The sequence below is a fragment of the Diceros bicornis genome, chromosome 8, assembly GCF_020826845.1.
Source record: "Diceros bicornis minor isolate mBicDic1 chromosome 8, mDicBic1.mat.cur, whole genome shotgun sequence".
NCBI lineage: Eukaryota > Metazoa > Chordata > Mammalia > Perissodactyla > Rhinocerotidae > Diceros > Diceros bicornis.
The window spans coordinates 77809416-77830261 of record NC_080747.1 but is presented as its reverse complement, the minus strand read 5'-3'; the positions used below and the strand labels follow the sequence as shown (position 1 = coordinate 77830261).

Genomic DNA, 20846 nt, shown 5'->3' with positions numbered 1-20846 from the left:
TATGATATTGTAGAAAAATCATTATGTTAGGAGGGAAACAGACCTGAGCTTGAATTCTGGCTTACCTACCTACAAGGTGTGTGACTGTGAAGTACTTACTGAACCTCTTTGTAGAGTGGAGTGATAATATCTGCCAGAATAATTGCTATGAAGATTAAATGACTAAAGTATATAAAGTTCCCAGCTCAGGAACTTGTTAGAGTAAGAATTTAAAACGCTAGTTTCTTTTTCTTTAATATGCTTTACTTAATTAAATTCCGAATGCATACTAAGAAACAAGACTGAAATTGCCTCCCCAGCATCTTTAACACTTTTTCCATCAAATATCTCAGAAGGAAAACTATTATCTAAAGTTCTTAGAAACATAAATATTGTTATAACCAATATAGCTCCTTTAAAGGAAAAATAAAAAAGGAACTGTTTTCTGCATAATACCAAAATAATTTCAAACATAAATTTTATATAGCAATAGAAATTACACGCAAAAATCAAAATCATAACAAAGTTGCAATAAAAGAACAATTCATTTTGATCCTTTGGAGATAATTCTTGGCCTCACAGAGCAAATAGGCTTCTCGTTAGAAAATGAAATCTACACAAACATTATAGAATCTATGAAATCTGGAAAAGAGATATTGCTCTGTATTTCAGTGTGTCAGAGAGATTAAACTTCCTCTTTGAAAAGAGGCAGTTAACTAGCTTATTTTTCAAATACAAAAATACTTTTCTTGGTTTTATGAATAATTTGGTAACCAAACATTCTCAGGATAATAAAAACACTCTGGACTAATAAATAATTCATTATTTCAAAGCATAGACTACATAACATAATTCCAGTAAAACAAAAGAATCTGGAAAGTCCCTCATATTCATTGTAACAGGATGAATTACACAGGAAAACAGTGCTATAAACTTCAGCCAAAACAGACAAGATAAAAGCAGACTCAATTGTAAGAGAGGTCATTGAATTTAAGATTATCATCTATGGATTTTTATTGTAATGCAGAAACGAACTCTTGCTGTATTACCCGAGAAACTAAAATTCATAACACAAAAAATAGATGAATGAAAGACTATTTTTTACATGCATTTAAATTTCAGAGAAACTCTGTTAATAGGGATCATGGCTGGTAAAAGAAATTACTAGAACTAGTAACATTTAGACACCTATTCACAAAGCTGGTTTACTGTGAAAATGCAGGCTTTAAAACATATTACAGAAAAAGTAAACTGCAAAGTTTGATGGTATAAATACTCTGCCACATAGTGTTTTGCACGGCCAGTCACTCCCGTTTACTTTTCAACTCATATAAAGCCTAGGCTATTCCAGTCTTTGAGACCCTAACAGCAACAACAGCCACTGGAAACAGTGGGGAATGACTTGAATTTCAACCCTTTCAAAAGCTCTTGATTCTATGGACAAAAACGTTTATTTGGAACTCCAAGGAGACTGCTGTCATTAAATATACAAGAATGACCAGTTTGTCATTCTATCTCACTAATAACTTCTTTGTGAATTATTCTAAATTTATCATGTAAAAGTAGCAAAAATTCCTATACGTTTAAAAGTAGCATTCTCTACAACTCAAGGCAACAAATATTTTTTGAGTATCTTCTATGTCCAAGCCACAGTGGTAGGCACTGGAGTATACAATAAATAGAACATTATTTCTGCCCTTCAAGAGCTGGGTGTGACCTTCTTGCCACTTACCGTGTATGTTATGTCTTACTCAGCTATTCCTTTCTATACAATATTTCCTATACAAGAAATATTGTATGCTCCTCATTTTAAAACTCTGAAATTAAGCTTTTTTTCTTTCTTAAAATGATAATGAAGGTTAATTTGGTAGAATCTAGTGCTGTGGAATTATGGTCCTTTTAATCTGCTAATAAGCAGATGTGACCAGGAGAATCTTCTCGTGTTACTCCTTCAACTGTCCTGCTGTCTATGTCTTTCTGTCTCCCTTTCCCTCCCCAGCCTCATGCTGTCTCCTCTTAGTCTCGCCTGTGGATGTCTCTGCTTCCCTGCCTCTGCTTTCACATGGCTTAAAATGTTGTTAGACAGTGGTTACCAGTCTGAACCACACCTGAAGCAGGTGGAGGTAAGCGGCACACAGTTTTAAGTTTTCACAAGTGACTTATGAATTCATATGTGCACTAAGCACTGTTTAAAAGTCTGCTTAAATCTTGTATACATTTGGATTTTTAAATAAATGTAGATTCTTATATAGAAATGTAAAAAATCTTCCTCTTCATTTAAAATTGCAATACAACATTTATAAAATCTGCAGTTACTAAAAATACAATTATCTTAATGTGGTGGGGGAAGAGCTGCCCATGAAATATTTGACATAAAAAAAAGGTTCTTCTTTGAGTTTAGAAATCAGTGCCCCACACTGTGAGCTCCTTGAAGGCAGGCGTGAGGACTTCCTTTCTATCTCCAGTGATCAGCACAGCAAGTGTTCACTTAGTACAGTCATGCACCCCATAATGACCTTTACATCAACGAAAGACGGCATATACAACAGTGGTCCCACAACATTAGTACCATATGGCCTAAGTGTGTAGTAATTTATGCCATCTAGGTTTGTGTAAGTACACTCTGTGATGTTTGCACAAAAATGATACATTTCTCAGAATGTATCCCCATCGTTAAGCTCCTTATGACTGTATATGCTGAACAAATGGATCTTAAACGTTTCCATTTAAGATATTATGACTAGGAGCTGTTCCTCTCCCCACCACCACACCCCGAGGCCATGCTAATTTATTTTGTTTTATTCACAGCCTATTTTGAGATGTATACAAATGCTACTGAACCGGTGCTTAGAGATGAATGTGGGAGGTGTAAGCAAGTAATGTGTCTTTCTGATCTGGGTAACGGGTGGATGGTGGGCCATTCACCAAGATACGGGCAGGAGATGCAAACTGGTGAGACATGGGCAGAGCTCACTCTGACCATGTTGAGTCTGAGGGATCTGCGAGGCATCCGGTGTGAAGCAGTTTCAGGGACACGACAGGAGCAGCAGCCAGACTCCAGTGAGTAGAAGAGCAGGGGAAGGTGAAAGAAGAGAGTCCGGGTCCAGCAGGCCAAAGACCTGAGCCATCTTTGGCTCTTCCCTCTTTCCTCATAATCACATCATTACTCTGGCTTTTAGAATTACTGTGCACAAGTTCTCATTTCTCCTCTGTTTTCCATTTCAAGCCCTCAGGTAGCCAAGTTACTGCAATACTTGCCTGACCCGTCTGCCTGCCTCTGGTGTCTTTTCACCTTCTTCCAAACAGTCTCACTAAATATTATCCTGAAAATAGCACTTTTATGATGAAAATACCTCAGTGTCTAAGACCTTGCAAAGCACTATTCTAATTTTCCTTTTATTCTTATCTCTATTTTCAGTTGGTCAACATGCTCACCCCAACATATGCACAGGCACTGGCCACCTCCACACTGCTTCAGAGGGGATTCCTCGTTCTGAGACATCCTCCTCTTCTTTCGAAGCCTGGGCCATGTTTCAGCACCTCCAGGAAACCTTTCCATTTGAATTGGGTCTTGCCTCTTTGAACTCCTGTAGCACTCTCTATCTCTTCTTATCCCAATGAAAAGATGATAAATTCCTTAAAGGCAGAAATCATAAATGCCTCTCTTTATATCTACCCCTTATGGCTGCTAGCCATTACGTAAATCTGGAGGAAAAGTCCAATTTTAAACATTTGGAACATTATGAGATTTTTTTAAACTAAACTTGAGTAATTAATACTAGTGTTGATGAAGGATTTTAAGAGAAAATCATTTCTAAAAGTAGCATAACAACACTCTAAAAGTTAGCAATTTAGCTTGATTTTAATATGTTACTCAGGAAATTAAGAGGATACACATAAACTTGGATGAGAAAGTGAGAGAAAAACTCACTTTTTCTTTGTCTTTCTGACTTAAGCCACACTAAAAGAGAACTACATTTGCACTGTTCCTCTAAGGAGAACAAGACGAATTAGCAAAATAAACAAAACTAGGTGTGTACTGGTTTCTCTTTGCTACCATAAATTATTGGTTAAAACAACAATTTTGAACAAAAGCAGTAGTTAGCTGGCAGGAAGCAGAATGTTTGTATCCACTACACTCTTTTAAAAAGCTTTAATTTCAATTGTATGATCAAAAATCACTTGTTTGACTAAACAATCCTTTCTTCTAACATCATCATCTTCCTGGCTTTCTCAGATAACTACCTACCAGACTGCTCTCTCATTTTCTCCCTATTTCCCTCCACCCGACCCATTTTGTTGCTAAGAAACAAAATAAATATGATCTCCTAGAAGTAACTTCACAATGGATACGACATTATGACTCACCTATCAATTGAGGGGAGAAGTAGGAAGAAAGAAGAGAAAACTTATCTTTATTATGTCCTAGGTTCTAACAGCCTTGGAAGGCAGTTGTTACTATGCTCATTTACAAATGGTTAACTGAAACTCAGTTACATAACTTGCCTAAGGTCACACAACTAGGAAGAGGTGGCACCACGGTTTGCACCAAGTTTGCAGGTAAGTTCAAAGCCAGCGTTATTATCATTCCCCTTCTTTATATCTCTATTTCGCGGCCTTGTTTTAAAATTCTGCACATACAAATAATTCTACATATTAAAATTTGACAACAAAGCTTTAAAATTAAACAGGATTTTAAATGTATTATTTCCTAGTATTGTTTTCCCAAAGGATTATAGATTGAAACAATTTTTCCTTCAGAAGAATAAATAAGATTTTTATGTTAAAAAATAACCATACACTTTTAAGATGTAAAGTTCAAAAGGAAGAATTTCCAAATGCAAAATACACCCTGACCAACTCATATTTACCAAATCTGCTGTCATATTGCTACAGACTACCAAAAAAGATGAACTAACTTGAGCCTTCAAGTTCACTGAAAATGAACAATCTTTATCCCTACTGAATTGAAGAAAAAGAGATACAAGATAAATACTTCTCTTCTATGTCTGCTGATTGATTTGGTGATTGACAGTTATAGTCTCTTTTCCAGTAAGTGTCATATTGAGCAAATATTCCTAAAAACATATTTTTAAAAATTCCCAAATGCTTAGTTACTCATGGAACGCATAGATAGAAGCCTGCTGAAGAAGTAAGTCTTTAAACTCTAATACAGAAATAAATTAGCAAATATAGTCAACAGGCTTATGAACTTGGGAGGGAAAAATAAAAGACAACATTCTCATTTAGAATAGGCAATAATTTATACAAGTCAGTACCCAAATGAACTCTCCTATCTAGTGGCCCACTAATCTAGTTAGCCTCCTTTTTCTCTTTTACTTTCATTCTAACATATAGGGTCTATGAAGCACACAGAAAATAATTTAGGTATAATATTTATTATAGAATACTGACAGGTGAGAGTGAAAATGAAAAGTACGTTTTGGACAGAGACGCCTTTGCTTACAAGTAAATCAGAGTCAAAGAGTTACTCCTATTGTGTTACTATCCTGTCTTGTCAAATTTTATTAGGAGACTATAGTCACTAAGTCCCCTGCTACAGCAAAGAAAGTGGGAGGGCACAGGCTTTGAACTGACCTGGGTTTGTTAGGCAAGTCACATAAACTCTAGAAGCCATAATGTACTCATCTAAAAAATGGGTATGTTAACTCCTTCCTCAATGGAGATGTATGTAAAAAGGCCCGCACAAAAGAGATGTCAACGCATGCTTATTCTCTTCCCCTTTCCCAAGCAGTACTTCGAATTTTAATGATGGGGAGATGTAATCAGAATCAGTCCTTCGGAAAATAGTCATCCTCCAACCTAAGAATGGAAAAACAAAACTAAAACCAACACAAACAAGCAAACAAAAAGCAGTAAAATCTAAATTGCAGAACAGACATTACAAAACCATGTGAAATACCAAGGTGAAAAAAGTAAACTGAAATGCGATAATGTGCCACACCAATTAAAAAAAAAAAGGTAATAGAACTAAATGTCTTTTAATTCACAGGAACTGAAATATCCCACATAGACAACTGGAAACTTTGATAAAAAAATTAAAAATTTTCTATTTCTATGCTAATAGTGAAAGGCAGAGCAGAGTTGAACCCATAAAGCTAACAGTAATAGGATGTTAAGCAATCCGCTAAAATGAATCAAAAGATAGCTAATAGCTTCAGTCTGGTACAACAGCTACTTTTTCCTTTTCCTTGTAACTGAAATTATTCCAATCTGTCATTCATTAGCAGTAGTCCTGGACCTCTGACAATTTTTTTGTTGTTTGAAGGACGAGAAAGGGGGGGAGTCAAAAAGAGTACATCAATATTTTTCAAAACTCAGTCCTTCTAGATCTTTCACTTCCAATCACAACAAGTTATACACTAAATGAAGTCTAAGGAACAAAAACAAAACAAAACACAGACATGCCACTACCAATAATGTAAAAAACAAAGATTAGAAAAGCTCTCTATATATATATTCTCTGTGATTCTAAGAGGATTAATTTAAAAATATAAAATAAGGACAAAGATATAAAGTATTTTTTAATGATTAAATGCTGCTTGAATATCCATCTGACCTACCTTTCACCTTAAAGTCAGCAGAGCCGTACAAGTCACTTAGCTAACCTGGCACAGTTTAAGCTAACTCCAAAGAACAAAGTCCAATTTCCTGATTCTCTCAGCCAAAATAAGCAAGCTTAAGTTAGTTTGATCTAACAGCAAGCTCTAGGGAACTTATCCATTTCTAGCTGAAAAATTAGAACAAGAACCAGAATTTAAGGGAACTTAGAAATCACCCATAACCTCATTTTATAGTCAAGAAAATCAGGGCCCAGAAGTTTATAGCAACTTGCCCCAATTCATACAGTAAGTTAGTAATGTTTATCTATGTTATGGAGAGAATTATTGAAATAAAATGAAACAGTTAAAAATCTTACTCATAGACTCCAACTCTAATACAATTAATAAAGTTCATAGACATCAAAGCTTTAGAAAGTAATTTTCTTTTATTAGCTAAATAATGTAATTTAAAAAATGATCCACTTTGACTTGGATCTAAAGCATAGGCAAAATGCATTTGATATTTAAAAATAAACACACTGCTATTTACCTAATTTCCCCAAGAGGAAGAATAATTGCAAATAGAATTTTTCATTGTCCAGTTGTAGTGCTCTTAGAATCAGTTTCAGTTCCAGAAAAAAAATTTTTTTTCCAATCTTTTCCAAGGATAAAAGACAAACCAAAATGAAATCTTCCCCACCTCCATATTCATTACATACCCAGAACAGAGTGAGTTAAATCTTATTTTTTTAGGATCTCACAGAGAGATAATACGTCTGCTTTTTACATACCTCCAAATTAGACTAGATAGAAAAAGTTACAAAATAGCCTTAATGAAGCAAGTATCTTTACCTTACTTTTTCTTATCTAAATACTATTTTGGGATATTGAGGTTGGGCGTAAGGAGAGATCAATTAAATATACATATTTTTTAATGAAAAGATACATAACAATAATACTTAATGGAAAAAAAATTCACAAAACAAAATTGCTGGTAACTTTATTTCAAAAACAAAAGTGGGTTTTCTCTCTCATATTCTTGCCCTGGGGATTCCTGGGTGGAAGGAGCAGAACCCAGCACATGTGGTAATCACCCAGTGTTTCTACAGCACTAGAGGAAAAGGCAGTGCTGCCCTGTCAAGACTGGGGAGAGGCTGGGTCTGCTCCTTCTCCCAGCCCCTCTTTCCAATAACAGAGTTATTTCTCTCCCAAACCCTGCTGTAGATATGGCCAGGACGTTCTAACTCTCCAAGGCTTTCCCACAATTTTTTATAGGCCCAGGATATCTTAATCTGATTACAAACATTACAGCGAGCCACAAGGCCCTACAAATTTTGTCCCACCTCTCCCCACTTCCTGCTACCTCTGACCTCACTTCTGCCCTCACTCACCTGCTCAAGGCAGACTGGCTTCCCTTACAGGCCACTGCACCAGCCCTTCCCTTTGCCTGGGACACTCGAGACCCAAATCCAATAACCTTCTCACTGAGGCTTTCCTGACCACTCCATTTTAAGTTGCAATTCTCTACCACTGCAGTCCCTATCTCCCTTACGCGCTTTATTTTTTCCCATAACACTTATGGCCACGTGATATCCTACACGTTTTTCCTTACTTGTTCATTGTCCATCTCTGCTCACTACAAGGCCAGCATATGAGGTCAGGGACTTCTGTCTGTCTGTTCACTGCTATGTCTCCAGCATCTACGACACTGCCTGGCACATAGTGAGAGCTCAAAAATTATCTGTGGAATAAATAAATGATTCCAAGTTCGGGAAATAATGTTGGTATCCATCAAATGTTTATTAGACACTAAAAACACAAAATTATACAAGATGTTGTCAAATATCAATAGTGCGAAAAATAGGGTCTCTGCTTTGAAGGAGTGTAGTTGGAGAAACAGAACTAATATACATGGAGTAATTAGTTAATTACATAGGTGGTATTGGGTATGACTATTAACTAATTAGGTTTATTTATACATGACTCACGGAATCTGCCTTGTTATTCATGGTTATACCTAGTGCATAATTAAATGCTGAGTCGTATGGTATAAACTTGTCACAAGAATTCAGAGGGGAAAAAAATGAATGAGTTGCAATAGTAAGAAAAGACTGGGGGCAGATGAGGAAGTTTGATATGGGGTTTGCGGATGTAGAGGCATGTACTGGGAGGTGGGCAAGCATTCCAGATGAAGCAAATTTCATGAGAGGATATAAAGGCATGTGAGGGATGGTAAGAAACCTACCTTAATTGGAAAGATGGCATTCATTGATGAGTAGCAATGATCTGGGGAAGACAATTTGAGCGGGCCTAAGTCACAGAGGGCCTAATCCTCCGAGCAGAGGACTCAAATCTGGGTGGAATCTCATAGCACACGCTGTCGGTGCCCTGTCTGGGTCCTCTAGAACCCTTCTCCTAATTTAGTACACCCATCCCCAAGGTGCTCTCTGCATTGCTGCTAATGGATGGTTCACACCAGCAACTTTCTGTGGAAGCAACAGAAGCTACCTCCTAGCCTTCCCCTGCATATGCACGCTCTCTCTCTCTCTCTCTCTCTCTCTCTCTCTCGCTCTCTCGCTCTCTCTCTCTCTCTCTCTCTCACACTCACACACACACACACACACACTCTTTCAGGACAGCTGGAGGCCAATGGCTAACAAATGCAGGGAAGGGGGGACAAAAGCACAGTTCCTTTGCCTCAAGGCATGACAGACTCTACGGTACAATTTTGTTCCCAAATTCCCTCCTGGATCAAGCTGAGGCTAGACATCCCCTGAAACCAAATCTTTGCTCATCTCAGTTTCTTCTTCCCAATCCTGCTTCACTTACTCCCTTGCAAGTAACATGTGAAAGAACTCCCTTAATATATGACTTGCACATGAATCCCATCTCAGATTCTGCTTCTAGGGAAACTGGACTCAGACAAGTCTGTACAGGAAAGTACTACATATTCACGTTTATGAAGAAAAGAGTTACACAGAGAAAGTACTGTTATAGGTCATTCAGACTGGAAGGAGAATGCAGAGCAGTTTGGTTGGTGACAGGTGGGATAAAGAGGGTAAGGTGACTGGAGGCCAATTAAGGACGCTGTTGTTCCAATTCAGAAATAAGTGAAAGAAAACATATTTGCTTTGATATGTGAAAGGGACAGAACGTAAGAAGAGAATGGCCTTAGTATAGAAAAGAAATGAAGATAACTCTTCCAAGTTTTTTGGGTTTTTTTCTTAAAAGGCAAAAAAAGTACTTTTTCAGTAGCACTATCAATTGTACACCATGAATTCTCTTAAATGCAAATCTCTTTTCAGGCTGACATTTTCTAATACAGGAATTGTTCAAAAACCTGAGAAGAATTACAATGAATAACAACAGGACTCTAAAATTCTCTCTCATATTTTGGGTCCCTGAATATCTATATTCAGAAATATGAAGACAAGATTAAGTAGTATCTCCAAATGTTTATAACAAATTGGTTTATTAGATTTAGTATCTAAGTAGCTTTAAAGAATCGCTATTAGAGTCAGTAGCAGGTTACTTAAATTGGAAATGCATCCAAATGTGCTAACATCTGGTTTTTATCAACTCTTAGGGGACCCAGAAGTGTTTTCAATAGAAATTAAGATACTGGGTCCTTGGTCATAAAATAGGGAACACAATGTGAAAACAAGTAGGCTGGTATGAAAGAAATGATACACAGCCCAGGAAAAGAGCTCAGACCCTCCATAAACTTTCAACTTCAGAATTTGAGAAACTGCCCATCATCATCTGTATTTGTTTTGTTGATATCTGAGACAAGTTAACCTTCTTGACTTCTTCGTTCTCTTTTAAAATTCATACTTAGTAAAAATGACTACTTCTATTTAATTAGTAACAATTTTTGTGTTACATGTCTCAATATATAGAACAGAAAGGATACTACTGAAACAGAACTTTTTAGCAAGGTTATTTTTTCTCACTGATTACTCTAGTATGTATTAAAATGTATAGCTAATAGCTATCAAAATTTAAATACACATAACCTTCAATACAGCAGTCCCTCTGAAAGGAATTTCTCCTCCAAAGACAAAAAAATACCTCAAAAAGGAAACTGGTAAGAAAGTCACGATACATCAAAGTAAATCTGTAAGTCTAAGTTCATAAAAATTTTTAAGACCACTTGTCCTCCAGACAATTACATATAATTTACCCTGTGTATATCCTTTAAATAGTCCCAGGAGAGACTCCAAGAAAAAAAGGTTCCATAGCCAAACACATTTGGAAAGTACCAAATATGTTATTCCCCTATTAAGGATTTACAATACACATGATAATTTATGGAAGACCATGACATATTTTGGGGAAAAAATGGTGTTTTCCAAATTTTATAGAACAGAGAACACTTTGAAATCATCAAAAACAAGACTTCTTTAAAACCCTCCATAACCACCTGGTAGATGATAGCTATCTTCCTTATAAACCTGAGGGTTCAGAGCTATCGTTCAGGTACCTCTCTCCACTCCCTCTTTCTCCTCCCTTCCCCTCAGACCAAGATACTGAAGTGGTTCTAAGTTCATAATTCATAATAATCACAAGGACATTATTAAAATATCATTCTTTGTCCTGACTTCCAGATATTCTGATTCCTATCAGTATTTTTAACAAGCAATCCAGGTGATTTCAATGCAGGTCAAATGTTGGAATGCTCAAAATGCCTGATAATAGTATAAGCAATGAGATGATTAGCTATTTTATAATTGAGGCCAGAGTAACTTTAAAAAAAACAACAAGTTCAGGGCTGGTCCAGTGGTGTAGTGGTTAAGTTCGGTGCACTCTGCTTTGGTGGCCCAGGTTCCCGGGTGCGGACCTACACCGCTCATCAAGCCATGCTGTGGCTGCGACCCACATACAAAATAGAGGAAGATGGACACAGATGTTAGCTCAGGGCCAATCTTCCTAACCAAAAACAAAACACACAATGAGTTCACAAAATCTGGACTTCAAAATGAGTATACTAAAAAATTATTTTTCTACCCAGGGAAAAAAGGGCAAAAGACATAATAAGAAAAGCCAAATCATACCTTAAAAGAATACCCTCTAATATATTGCCCATAATATTAAGTTAAGAGTTTTACCCTATAAGAATTCTTAGTCTGTGCTCCACTGACAAATTTCAGGAATTCTTAAATTCTCTGAAACTGTACAATTTTTATGAGTGTGTGAATACAGGCATTGTGTGGGGGGGGGAACAATCCAAAGTTTTCACCAATTCTCATACTGCTCGATTACCCAATTTAAGAGCCATTATTTTTGTTATTTATCTGCCTGAAACAAAATGGTAGCAGCAACTGCTTCTTCATTTAGACCATGAATCAGACACACAAAAACACATTCCTCAGTATTGTTTTCTCTCTTAAAGCCAAACAAGAAGCAATTTACCTTTGCAGAGTCATATTCAAAGAGCCTGTACAACCCTTAATCTTGTTCTGGGCTTCAAGATGAGTCATTCCTTGTGCACTTATTCCGTCAATGCTGAGAACCACATCGCCTATTCTTACATTTGCCTGGGATGCTTTGCCGCCATCTTTTAGCTGTAATACATAGATTTCATTAGAAGTGTCACTCTTTAAAAAATAAATAATAATAAACACAAATGAAAATTATACTTTTGATTGTATTGAAAGAAAAGTATATTAATATACCATTAGACAAAGTAATAAAAGTTATCTTGCTTATAAAGTTAAAATTCAAATGACTTTCATGTTTATTTTCTTAAATTCTTATTTGCTCTCTAAAAAACTAAAATAATTTTCTAAGAAAGGTTCCCTGATAATTTCTCCATTTCTTTATTGTGTAACAGTAGTGTGTGACTGTTATGAATGAAGACGAGAAGTAGCCAAAGAAACCATGTGTCAACAGAAAAGGAATGTAATCTGAATAGGGTATTTAATACCCTTTTAGAAATAATTTTTAAAATTCTTTAAACAGCTGTATTTTTGTTTGAACATAAAGAGTACTACAGATGGAGGATCTACTGAACAATCCTTCCTGTTGAGTCCAATTCATATCCAGTGTTTGGGGGACTGAATTCTTTTAGATCATAGGCCCAAGTATCTTTTATACTGGATGTGTCTCCTGCTCCAGGCATCAAGCACAAGGGGAAGGGGAAGCAGAAGTTGCGCCTGAGACTGTCAGACATTTGCGTACCACAGTCTTTGATCCCCAATCTTTCTTGCCTTCTCTATAAAATTTTCTATGTGTTTACATTATTCAGTTGGATTTCCTCCAAACTTCATGTGTATCTATTTTACTGCTCCAAAAGAAGCAAACAAATACAAAATTACAGTAAAATAAAAGATGATGCAATTTTAATAGATACTTAGAAACATGGAACAAGTGCAAATTAAAAGAAACCATTCTAATTCAAATGACAAGCTCAGAATTCACCAAGTACAAGCAGATCACACTGAATATTCGGTTGCTGGAAGATAGGTGAGACAAGGCCCAAAAAAGAAAGAAAGAAAATAACCAATATTCCTCTAATACTTAAAACTAAAGATTGCATACAGAGTTTCTACTAGGGATGATGAAAAAATTCTGGAAATGGATAGTGGTGATGATTGCACAACACTGTAAATGTACTTAATGCAACTTAATAAACACTTAAAAATGGTTAATTGGTCACCTTTTATGATATGGATATTTTACCACAATTTTTAAAAGACTAAATATCTTGAAGAACATTTTACAAAAATTACTTTTTGATCAAAAAAAAAATATCCCTCAGAAAACTTAACAAGAACTGAGTGCTGGAATTCATAATTTGGAAGCAAAGCAATAAATACAACTGATAGTGCATGTTCAGTTAGGTTTTGATTACTATCAGTTGTCAAATTCTTTCTTTAAAAATAATGATCTAAGCAAACCAATCCTAATACACAAGAACAAGTATTTGGATCTAAAATCAAGAAAACAGTATTGACGGCTAGATCCACGGAGGCAGGGCCCATGTCTGTGTTTCTTCCCGACCATACCCTAAGGCTAGAAGTGTGCCTGACACACTACAGACCTTCACGAAATATATGCTGAATGAATGGATGCTGTATATTTATTATTCAACACCAGCAAAATCTATGGTTTGTTTTAAATTGTGAAATTAGGAAAAACTAAAATTTAACATAATTTGAAACATTTCATTTAAAGATGTAGCTATCAAGTGATTGACACAGTTCTTGAAATTAGTGGTAAGAAAAAATATCTATTTGAGGAAGGATATGTAAAGTCTAACAGACATAAAGTGTAAAAAAAGATTCCAAACCTTTCAAGTGAAATATTCTCTATCACATACATAGTATATAGTGATTTTGTTTTCATCTTTATACTAACAGAAACAAACTAACAAAACAATTCCTCTCAGCTGCCCAGATAGTTAAGGGTAAAAAAAATTAATGAAATATTGACACCAAAGAAATTTCCAGGGGCCGCCAGTGGCACAAGCGGTTAAGTGCACACGCTCCGCTGCAGCGGCCTGGGGTTCGCTGGTTCGGATCCCGGGCGCGCACCACTGCACCGCTTGTCAAGCCATGCTGTGGTGGCGTCCCATATAAAGTGGAGGAAGGTGGGCACGGATGTTAGCCCAGGGCCAGTCTTCCTCAGCAAAAAAAGAGGAGGCTTGGCAGATGTTAGCTCAGAGCCGATCTTCCTCACAAAAAAAAAAGATTGTTAAAAAAGAGAAAAAAGAAATTTTCAGAGTAAAAAAACAGATCAAAATTTAACACATATCAAATTTATCAACATAGCTATATTATATATGCATATATGTATATATGTACACATACACCTTTTATTATATATTATATGATTGACAAAGTAATTCCAAAATTCAACGAAAATTAAACGGATCAGATTTCAGGATCACAGGATCAAGAAGAAAATAATTAAGATAGAACTTTATTAAGTATATTTTAAAAATACTGTATGGGTAGACATTTATTAAAATATAAAAGCAATGTTTATGCGTGTGTTTGGGAGTAAGGAAAAAGTCTTTAAAAATAATAACTACGATATGGTTTTACTATATTAAATAATAGGTGTGGACTGTCTTTTATTAACTAGTATTTCTTTTTATTAAATAAATAATTTAATAACAGAAATACTCATTGTTCTTCTCTAACACAGAGAACTAAATTGTTTACATTGTGAAGGACATTTACAAAGAAAACAAAGCCAGCAATGATGCCCCCTTCTATGGGACTTATTTATGGGGCTGTTAAAATGATTATGTGAGACAACAGCTCAATGAAGGTGAGCTGTTATTATTATTCCCTTGATCTCAGATCACTAATCTCAGAAATGTGGGGGCTGTATTAGATGATCTCAAAAGCCTTCTATGGTCCCTTCCAGTTTAAAAGTTTATCTATCTGTGAGCTATCTACAAAAAGATATAGATCTAACCCTAAAATAAGAGTCAATCTGAAAGACGTTGTTGGTAGGGCAAGGGGTCATCTATTCTCTACTAAAATGAGCAAGTGAATTGAAATTTGAATGCTGATAATGAGAGAAAGTATAAATTTATCCTAGATTTTATTTTAGCCAAGAAGGGCAAGCATAAAAAAAAATTTAACCTCACACACAGCTAAATTACCTCACGATTCCTCACATAAAGTAGCCTTACAATAGAACACTGAAATCTATGGGCATTTGCTCTAAATGTACCCAACAAAAGCAATTTAAATACTCCCAGTTCAGTAGTAATATAAAGGTAAAGAACAATGTAGAAAGAAAATAATCTAATCAAATCCAATATCATAACTAGATAAAACTGTTCTGGGCCGGCCCCCGTGGCTTAGCGGTTAAGTGCGCGCGCTCCGCTGCTGGCGGGCCCGGGTTCGGATCCCAGGCGCGCACCAACGCACCGCTTCTCTGGCCATGTCGAGGCCGCGTCCTACATACAGCAATTAAAAGGATGTGCAACTATGACATACAACTACCTACTGGGGCTTTGGGGGGAAAAAAAAAAGGAGGAGGACTGGCAATAGATGTTAGCTCAGAGCTGGTCTCCCTCAGCAAAAAGAGGAGGATTAGCATGGATGTTAGCTCAGGGCTGATCTTCCTCACACACACACACACAAAACTGTTCTCACTCCTTTGTTCCAGCTGCCTACTAGACTCTGAGAACCTATAATCTTAAGATGTTCAAACCAACTTCTCAGAATTACCTACCCTTTTAGGACTGCTTTTACTGTAACTGCCACCCTTATTTTCAGATAGTGGAGTATAGAAATCTAACAGCCTCTGTGAATTCTGCCTCTTCCTTGGGTACTACATCTAGGAAAATTACTCAATTTTGTCAATCTTTCCTTTCCTCTCCCATGCTAGTTCATATCCTGATCATCTATCACCTTGATCTTGCCTATGGTCTACAGCAATAGTTTTCTCAAGACCTCCCTACTATCAAACTCTCCATATTCCTCCCTCTTTCACATTTCCATAATGGTGGCCCTACTACCACTACACAGTGGAGAGTTCCAATCACGTCAACTACTTATAAAATGAGGGTGAAAAAACTGCAAATACCATCTGCTTCCTATAATGTAGAATAAAGCCAAAGTCTGAAATACAAACCATCTATAATTTGTTACCAACCTGTTTCCAATCTCAAAACAAGCTCCATAAGGCCAGGGAACATATTTTATAATTTGCTCTTCTCTGACAGCCTTGAATATTATAGCTATTAGAAAAATATCTGATTAAACCAGGGTAAGTAAGAAATCAATAAATCAGGACATCAGTTTAATATGCTAAATTCTAGTAGAAATATACTTAATTCACCAAAGAGAGAAAAATAGATTCTAATGTGAAAATGAGAATCTTCAATTAATCATTAGGCTGAACTGACCTAAATAACATCAAAAATCAAACCGTATTTCCAATAGAACAAAGTAAATCCATTTTGGATAGTTAGTAATATATTTTTCCTAGGACCCCCCCAAAAGATGTCACAACTCCCCTTGGTAACTTCATCTAACAAGTGTTAGGAAGAGCTTAATTGTATTTCATCTCAACCCTTTTTCAATCCTCAGAAATGGAAACAAATGCCCTTTGCCATCTGTACAATCTTTCATATTATTTCAACTGTCAAACTCCTTTTTGTCTACAGTTTTTTGAACTTAGTAATATAACTGTCTGGGGTTTTTGACAGTAACATCTTTTCTAAATCTCTAACCATCATTATCATTCAATACTCAGGCTTTCTATTCACACAATTTAAACTAAGAGCATGAAGAGCCTGAACTAATGTTGTATGTATAGTGGGAAAGTTCCAACGCACAGAAACAAATTTAAGACTTGTTAAAGGTGGCATCTCACTGAATACTATGAGCTTCACTTATCTCCAGAACACTTCGTCAAGCCATCTACTCATTAGAAAGATAAATGTTTTTTTCCCCTTAATTGGGTAGGATGTAGCATTATTATGAATTGTGAGCAGCTAAGGAAAGACTATAAGGTCACTCATTATTTGCATAGTTCATTTTTTCCTTTGTTTTTGCACGTCTAAATAGCTTGCATTTGTTTGAAGCAGTAATAACGTTCTGTCGTCAGTAAATCCTGGGACATATTATATGACAGCTATAAGTGTGTGTGTATTTCATAAATGCACAATGCGTAGGAAGGAAGCAGTCCTGGGAAGCTCTTGAGTCAAGCTCAGTATAAATCAAATTAATCACAAGCAAATGCTTCTCCTTTGATCTTTAAATGCACTTTTCAGTACTGTTATCCAATTTTCCATAAACTTAATTGCAGCTGCATGCTTCTTTAAAAACACTGCTTTGTGGCCTCACTTAAATTGCAAGCATACATAGATGTACATGTTGGAACTACTTCTGAGCTTCAGTTTACTGATGCAGAAATGAAGGTAAACTAGGACAACTGCACGCTCTCCAAAAGCTTGGTATCTTTACTGAGCGTCTCCATTAACTTAGATAAAAAAGGATCTATGGGGCCGGCCCGGTGGTGTAGCGGTTAAGCGCACGCTCCGCTGCGGCGGCCCAGGGTTCGGATGCAGATGCGCACCAACACACCGTTTGTCAGGCCATGCTGTGGCAGTGTCCCATATAAAGTGGAGGAAGATGGGCACGGATGTTAGCCCAGGGCCAGTCTTCCTCAGCAAAAAAAGAGGAGGACTGGCAGATGTTAGCTCAGGGCTGATCTTCCTCAGAAAAAAAAAGGATCTAATATCAATCACCTGTCCTTGGAGTAAAACCCCTAGGGATGCATTTTAACCCTTTTATCTGTATTCATAGATTACAAGAAGTTTTGTCTTGAAAAAGAAGTCCAGTCTTCAGTAAGCAGATGGGTAGACTGTGTGTGTGTGTATGTGTGTGGTGTTACAGAGGATGTAAGGAAAAAAGGCATTATAGACTTGAGCTTCCTCCCTTTTACTTTGACTAGGAAATACCCAAAAGTAAACTGTCTTCAGTCATTTTAGAGGGGTAGCTTCTCTCACACGGTCTTTGTCTGCTCTGAAAAAGAAATAACCCAGGAAAAGTCATTAGGACCATTTACTGAGCATCAATAGCAAGTCAGGGACTTTGAGAGGCCTTGTGTCGTTCCTTATCACCATCAGGTAGTTTTAGTCTGATGGGAAAAGAGAGCTTCAAAAGGATTAAATGACTTGCCTACGTCCATACAGCAAGTAAGAACACAGTGCCGGGCAGAGGCTTTGAAGTTACGCATACCTGCGTTCATATTCACGCTCTGCCATCTATTAATTGTGTGACGTGAATTTACTAGCCTCTCCAAGCTTCAGCTCTCTCTCCTTGAAAATGAGGACTATAATTCCACCTGCTTCACAGAGCTGTTAAGCAGATTAAATAAAACACCAGCACAGCACATACCATGCAATGCAAAGTAAATGTTCCACTATTATTATTACTATTATTATTATACTATGCCACCAATTCACATGGGACAGCTATTTCAAGGATCTACAGGGCAGAGAAGACAGTTTTTCACACTGACTAGTCAGACCTTCTGGCTTTTCCCTTCTCTCCTTAAAGGAAAATTAAACATCCCTCCTTCACTCATTCTCTTCCTTCTGCTTCTCTAAGCCTCAACTTTCCCCTCACTCAGCAAGAGCTCAATGTGCCACAGAATCAGAACCCCAGCTCACCGTGTCCTCCTCCTCTGCTTACCACTATCCAAGTCTGAATTTTCCAAACTCCATTCCCACAGGATAGTGACCTGATATCACCACTTCCCAGAACAGTTGGGTGGTGCCACTGTACCAGAGGCCAAAGGATAAGAATCAGTAGGGTGATGTTTGTGAAGAAGTCTTGAGCTGGGGGTCAGGAAAGGACAGGAAGGAAAGGAAACAAGAGAACACACAGCAAGGGGAACAAAGGAGGGTCCTGGTACAGCAGGTAGAATAGGGAACCAAGACTATGAGGGAAGAAAGGGTCATGAGGTATCTATCCCAGGTTTGGTAAGCTAGATCCAGGCCTTGTCTCTGGGTGTGTTGTACCTCCATGTGCACATGCACAAAATAATATTTAAATTGAACAGACCATCAAAATAATTAATTACAGAAGAAAGAAGATTTTATACTTTGATTTGAATAACTAAAATAATCTAAATGATATAATTAATAACTATGATTTAGAGCCAGTTAACTCACCGTAATACTTACGTGTGTCATTAAACATGTCATCAACTTTATTGTACTCAAATAAAATTTGTAACTAAACTTCCCCCAAATGCTTAGCCTCCATGAAAACGTGTGGTTCCAGCAGTATTTCTTCTTAAAACTTTTTAACAAAAGAGAAAAGTAGCACTACATCTTTATAAAACTGCACTGAAAATAAAATATTAGCATCTCAAGATAGCCTACCACTTAGGTCTCAAAATGCACTAAATAGAAAATTTATCTTATCCATTTTTTATCTTATCTGGGATTCATAGGGAGTTAGAAACATACCTGTTAGACTAGCTATTAACCTCTTGAGAGCACATCACAGAAACAAACCAATTATTGAACTCATAGCAAAAACCAAACAAAGATCAATGAAAGCATTATGGAGTTTTGATTTTCAAAAGTTAGAACCCAACATAGCAGATATCATTTTAAATAAGTCTAACTGCCTGAGATTTCTCCATAAAATTACCATTTAAGACAGATGCTATGTTGCCCTAAGCTTTTTCACAAAGAGGCAAAATGTTTAGCCATAGTGACTTCAATACTGTCTTAGAATTCTCTAATGAAACATATCCTTCCAAATCATAGGGAATTCTCAATATGCACACAAAAACCTCTACTGCCTTCCATTGGAAGTAAGCCAGCCAAACCTCAGGAAATAGGTGTTAGCAACAGAAATGATTTATTGAAAATATATACGGCCAAGTATATTACAGAGATCTTTTTATAATAAACATCATTTTAATAGTCAGATGTTTACTAAGAATAATCTATGCTCGTTCAAAAGAAATTTACTTTGGTTAATTATCCTATTATATACTACGGGTAAGAAGTAGGAGACAGGTACCTACATAATGAACCACTACCAACGTGCAAGTTTCCAACCTTCTACATATTTTTAACAAATATGGAATGCTTAGAAATGTATGACCCTAACACCATGGGTATGACAGGAATGCCATCAGACTTAGTAAATGTAAAAAAGGAACATATAAATATGACAGCTACAGAAAGAACCACTAACAGAAATTTCCCATGTCCGAAAACCATGGGAACTAAACCATGGGAAAATAGAAGCTGCTGTTTTTCTAATGGTGCTGTTACCAAAATTTGGAGAAATATACTAATAAAATATTAATTTGATCAACAGGATTTTCTTGAGGCAGAGGAAAGCACTGACAAAGTCTTATTTTAAGAATCAATTAATGGGCAATCTTAATTTTGCTTTAAAATGTATTTTCTAGAACCTATTGTAAAATAAAATATTCAAATCCAGACATATGAGCTTACGGTTGCAAGTCTTTAGGTGTTTATCTATCACATACTTCCCAGAAGACAGCGAATGTGACTTGTTGCACTACCACCCACCAAAAACACATAAGAATATATGAGCATTATGCCAAAATAGAGAGCTCACAGGACTTGTTTTCCTGCCGAATGATGAGTGCGACCTAATCACCACCAAACATCACAAATAAACAGAAGTGGTGGAGTTTTTAGTTGCTAAAGTGAGCAGAAGTAAAGAACATTTGAGAAGTGCTGATTTTTTTTCAAACATATCCTGTAAGGCTTTTTTCAAATCCGAATTTATTTACTATCACTCCAGAGCTTATGAATCTGCCCCAGAATACTACACT

The 20846-nt window shown here is 36.5% G+C and overlaps 1 protein-coding gene across 6 annotated transcripts in view; it reads right to left on the bottom strand.

Moving 5' to 3' along the window:
- Nucleotides 1–20846, bottom strand: part of PDLIM5 (PDZ and LIM domain 5) — a 213282-nt gene that overhangs the window by 139647 nt on the left and 52789 nt on the right. For all 6 annotated transcript variants that reach the window (XM_058547520.1, XM_058547521.1, XM_058547524.1 and 3 more), the window contains exon 3: nt 11955–12106. In XM_058547520.1, the coding sequence (XP_058403503.1) occupies nt 11955–12106 (152 nt within the window). The remainder of the gene's footprint in view (nt 1–11954; nt 12107–20846) is intronic.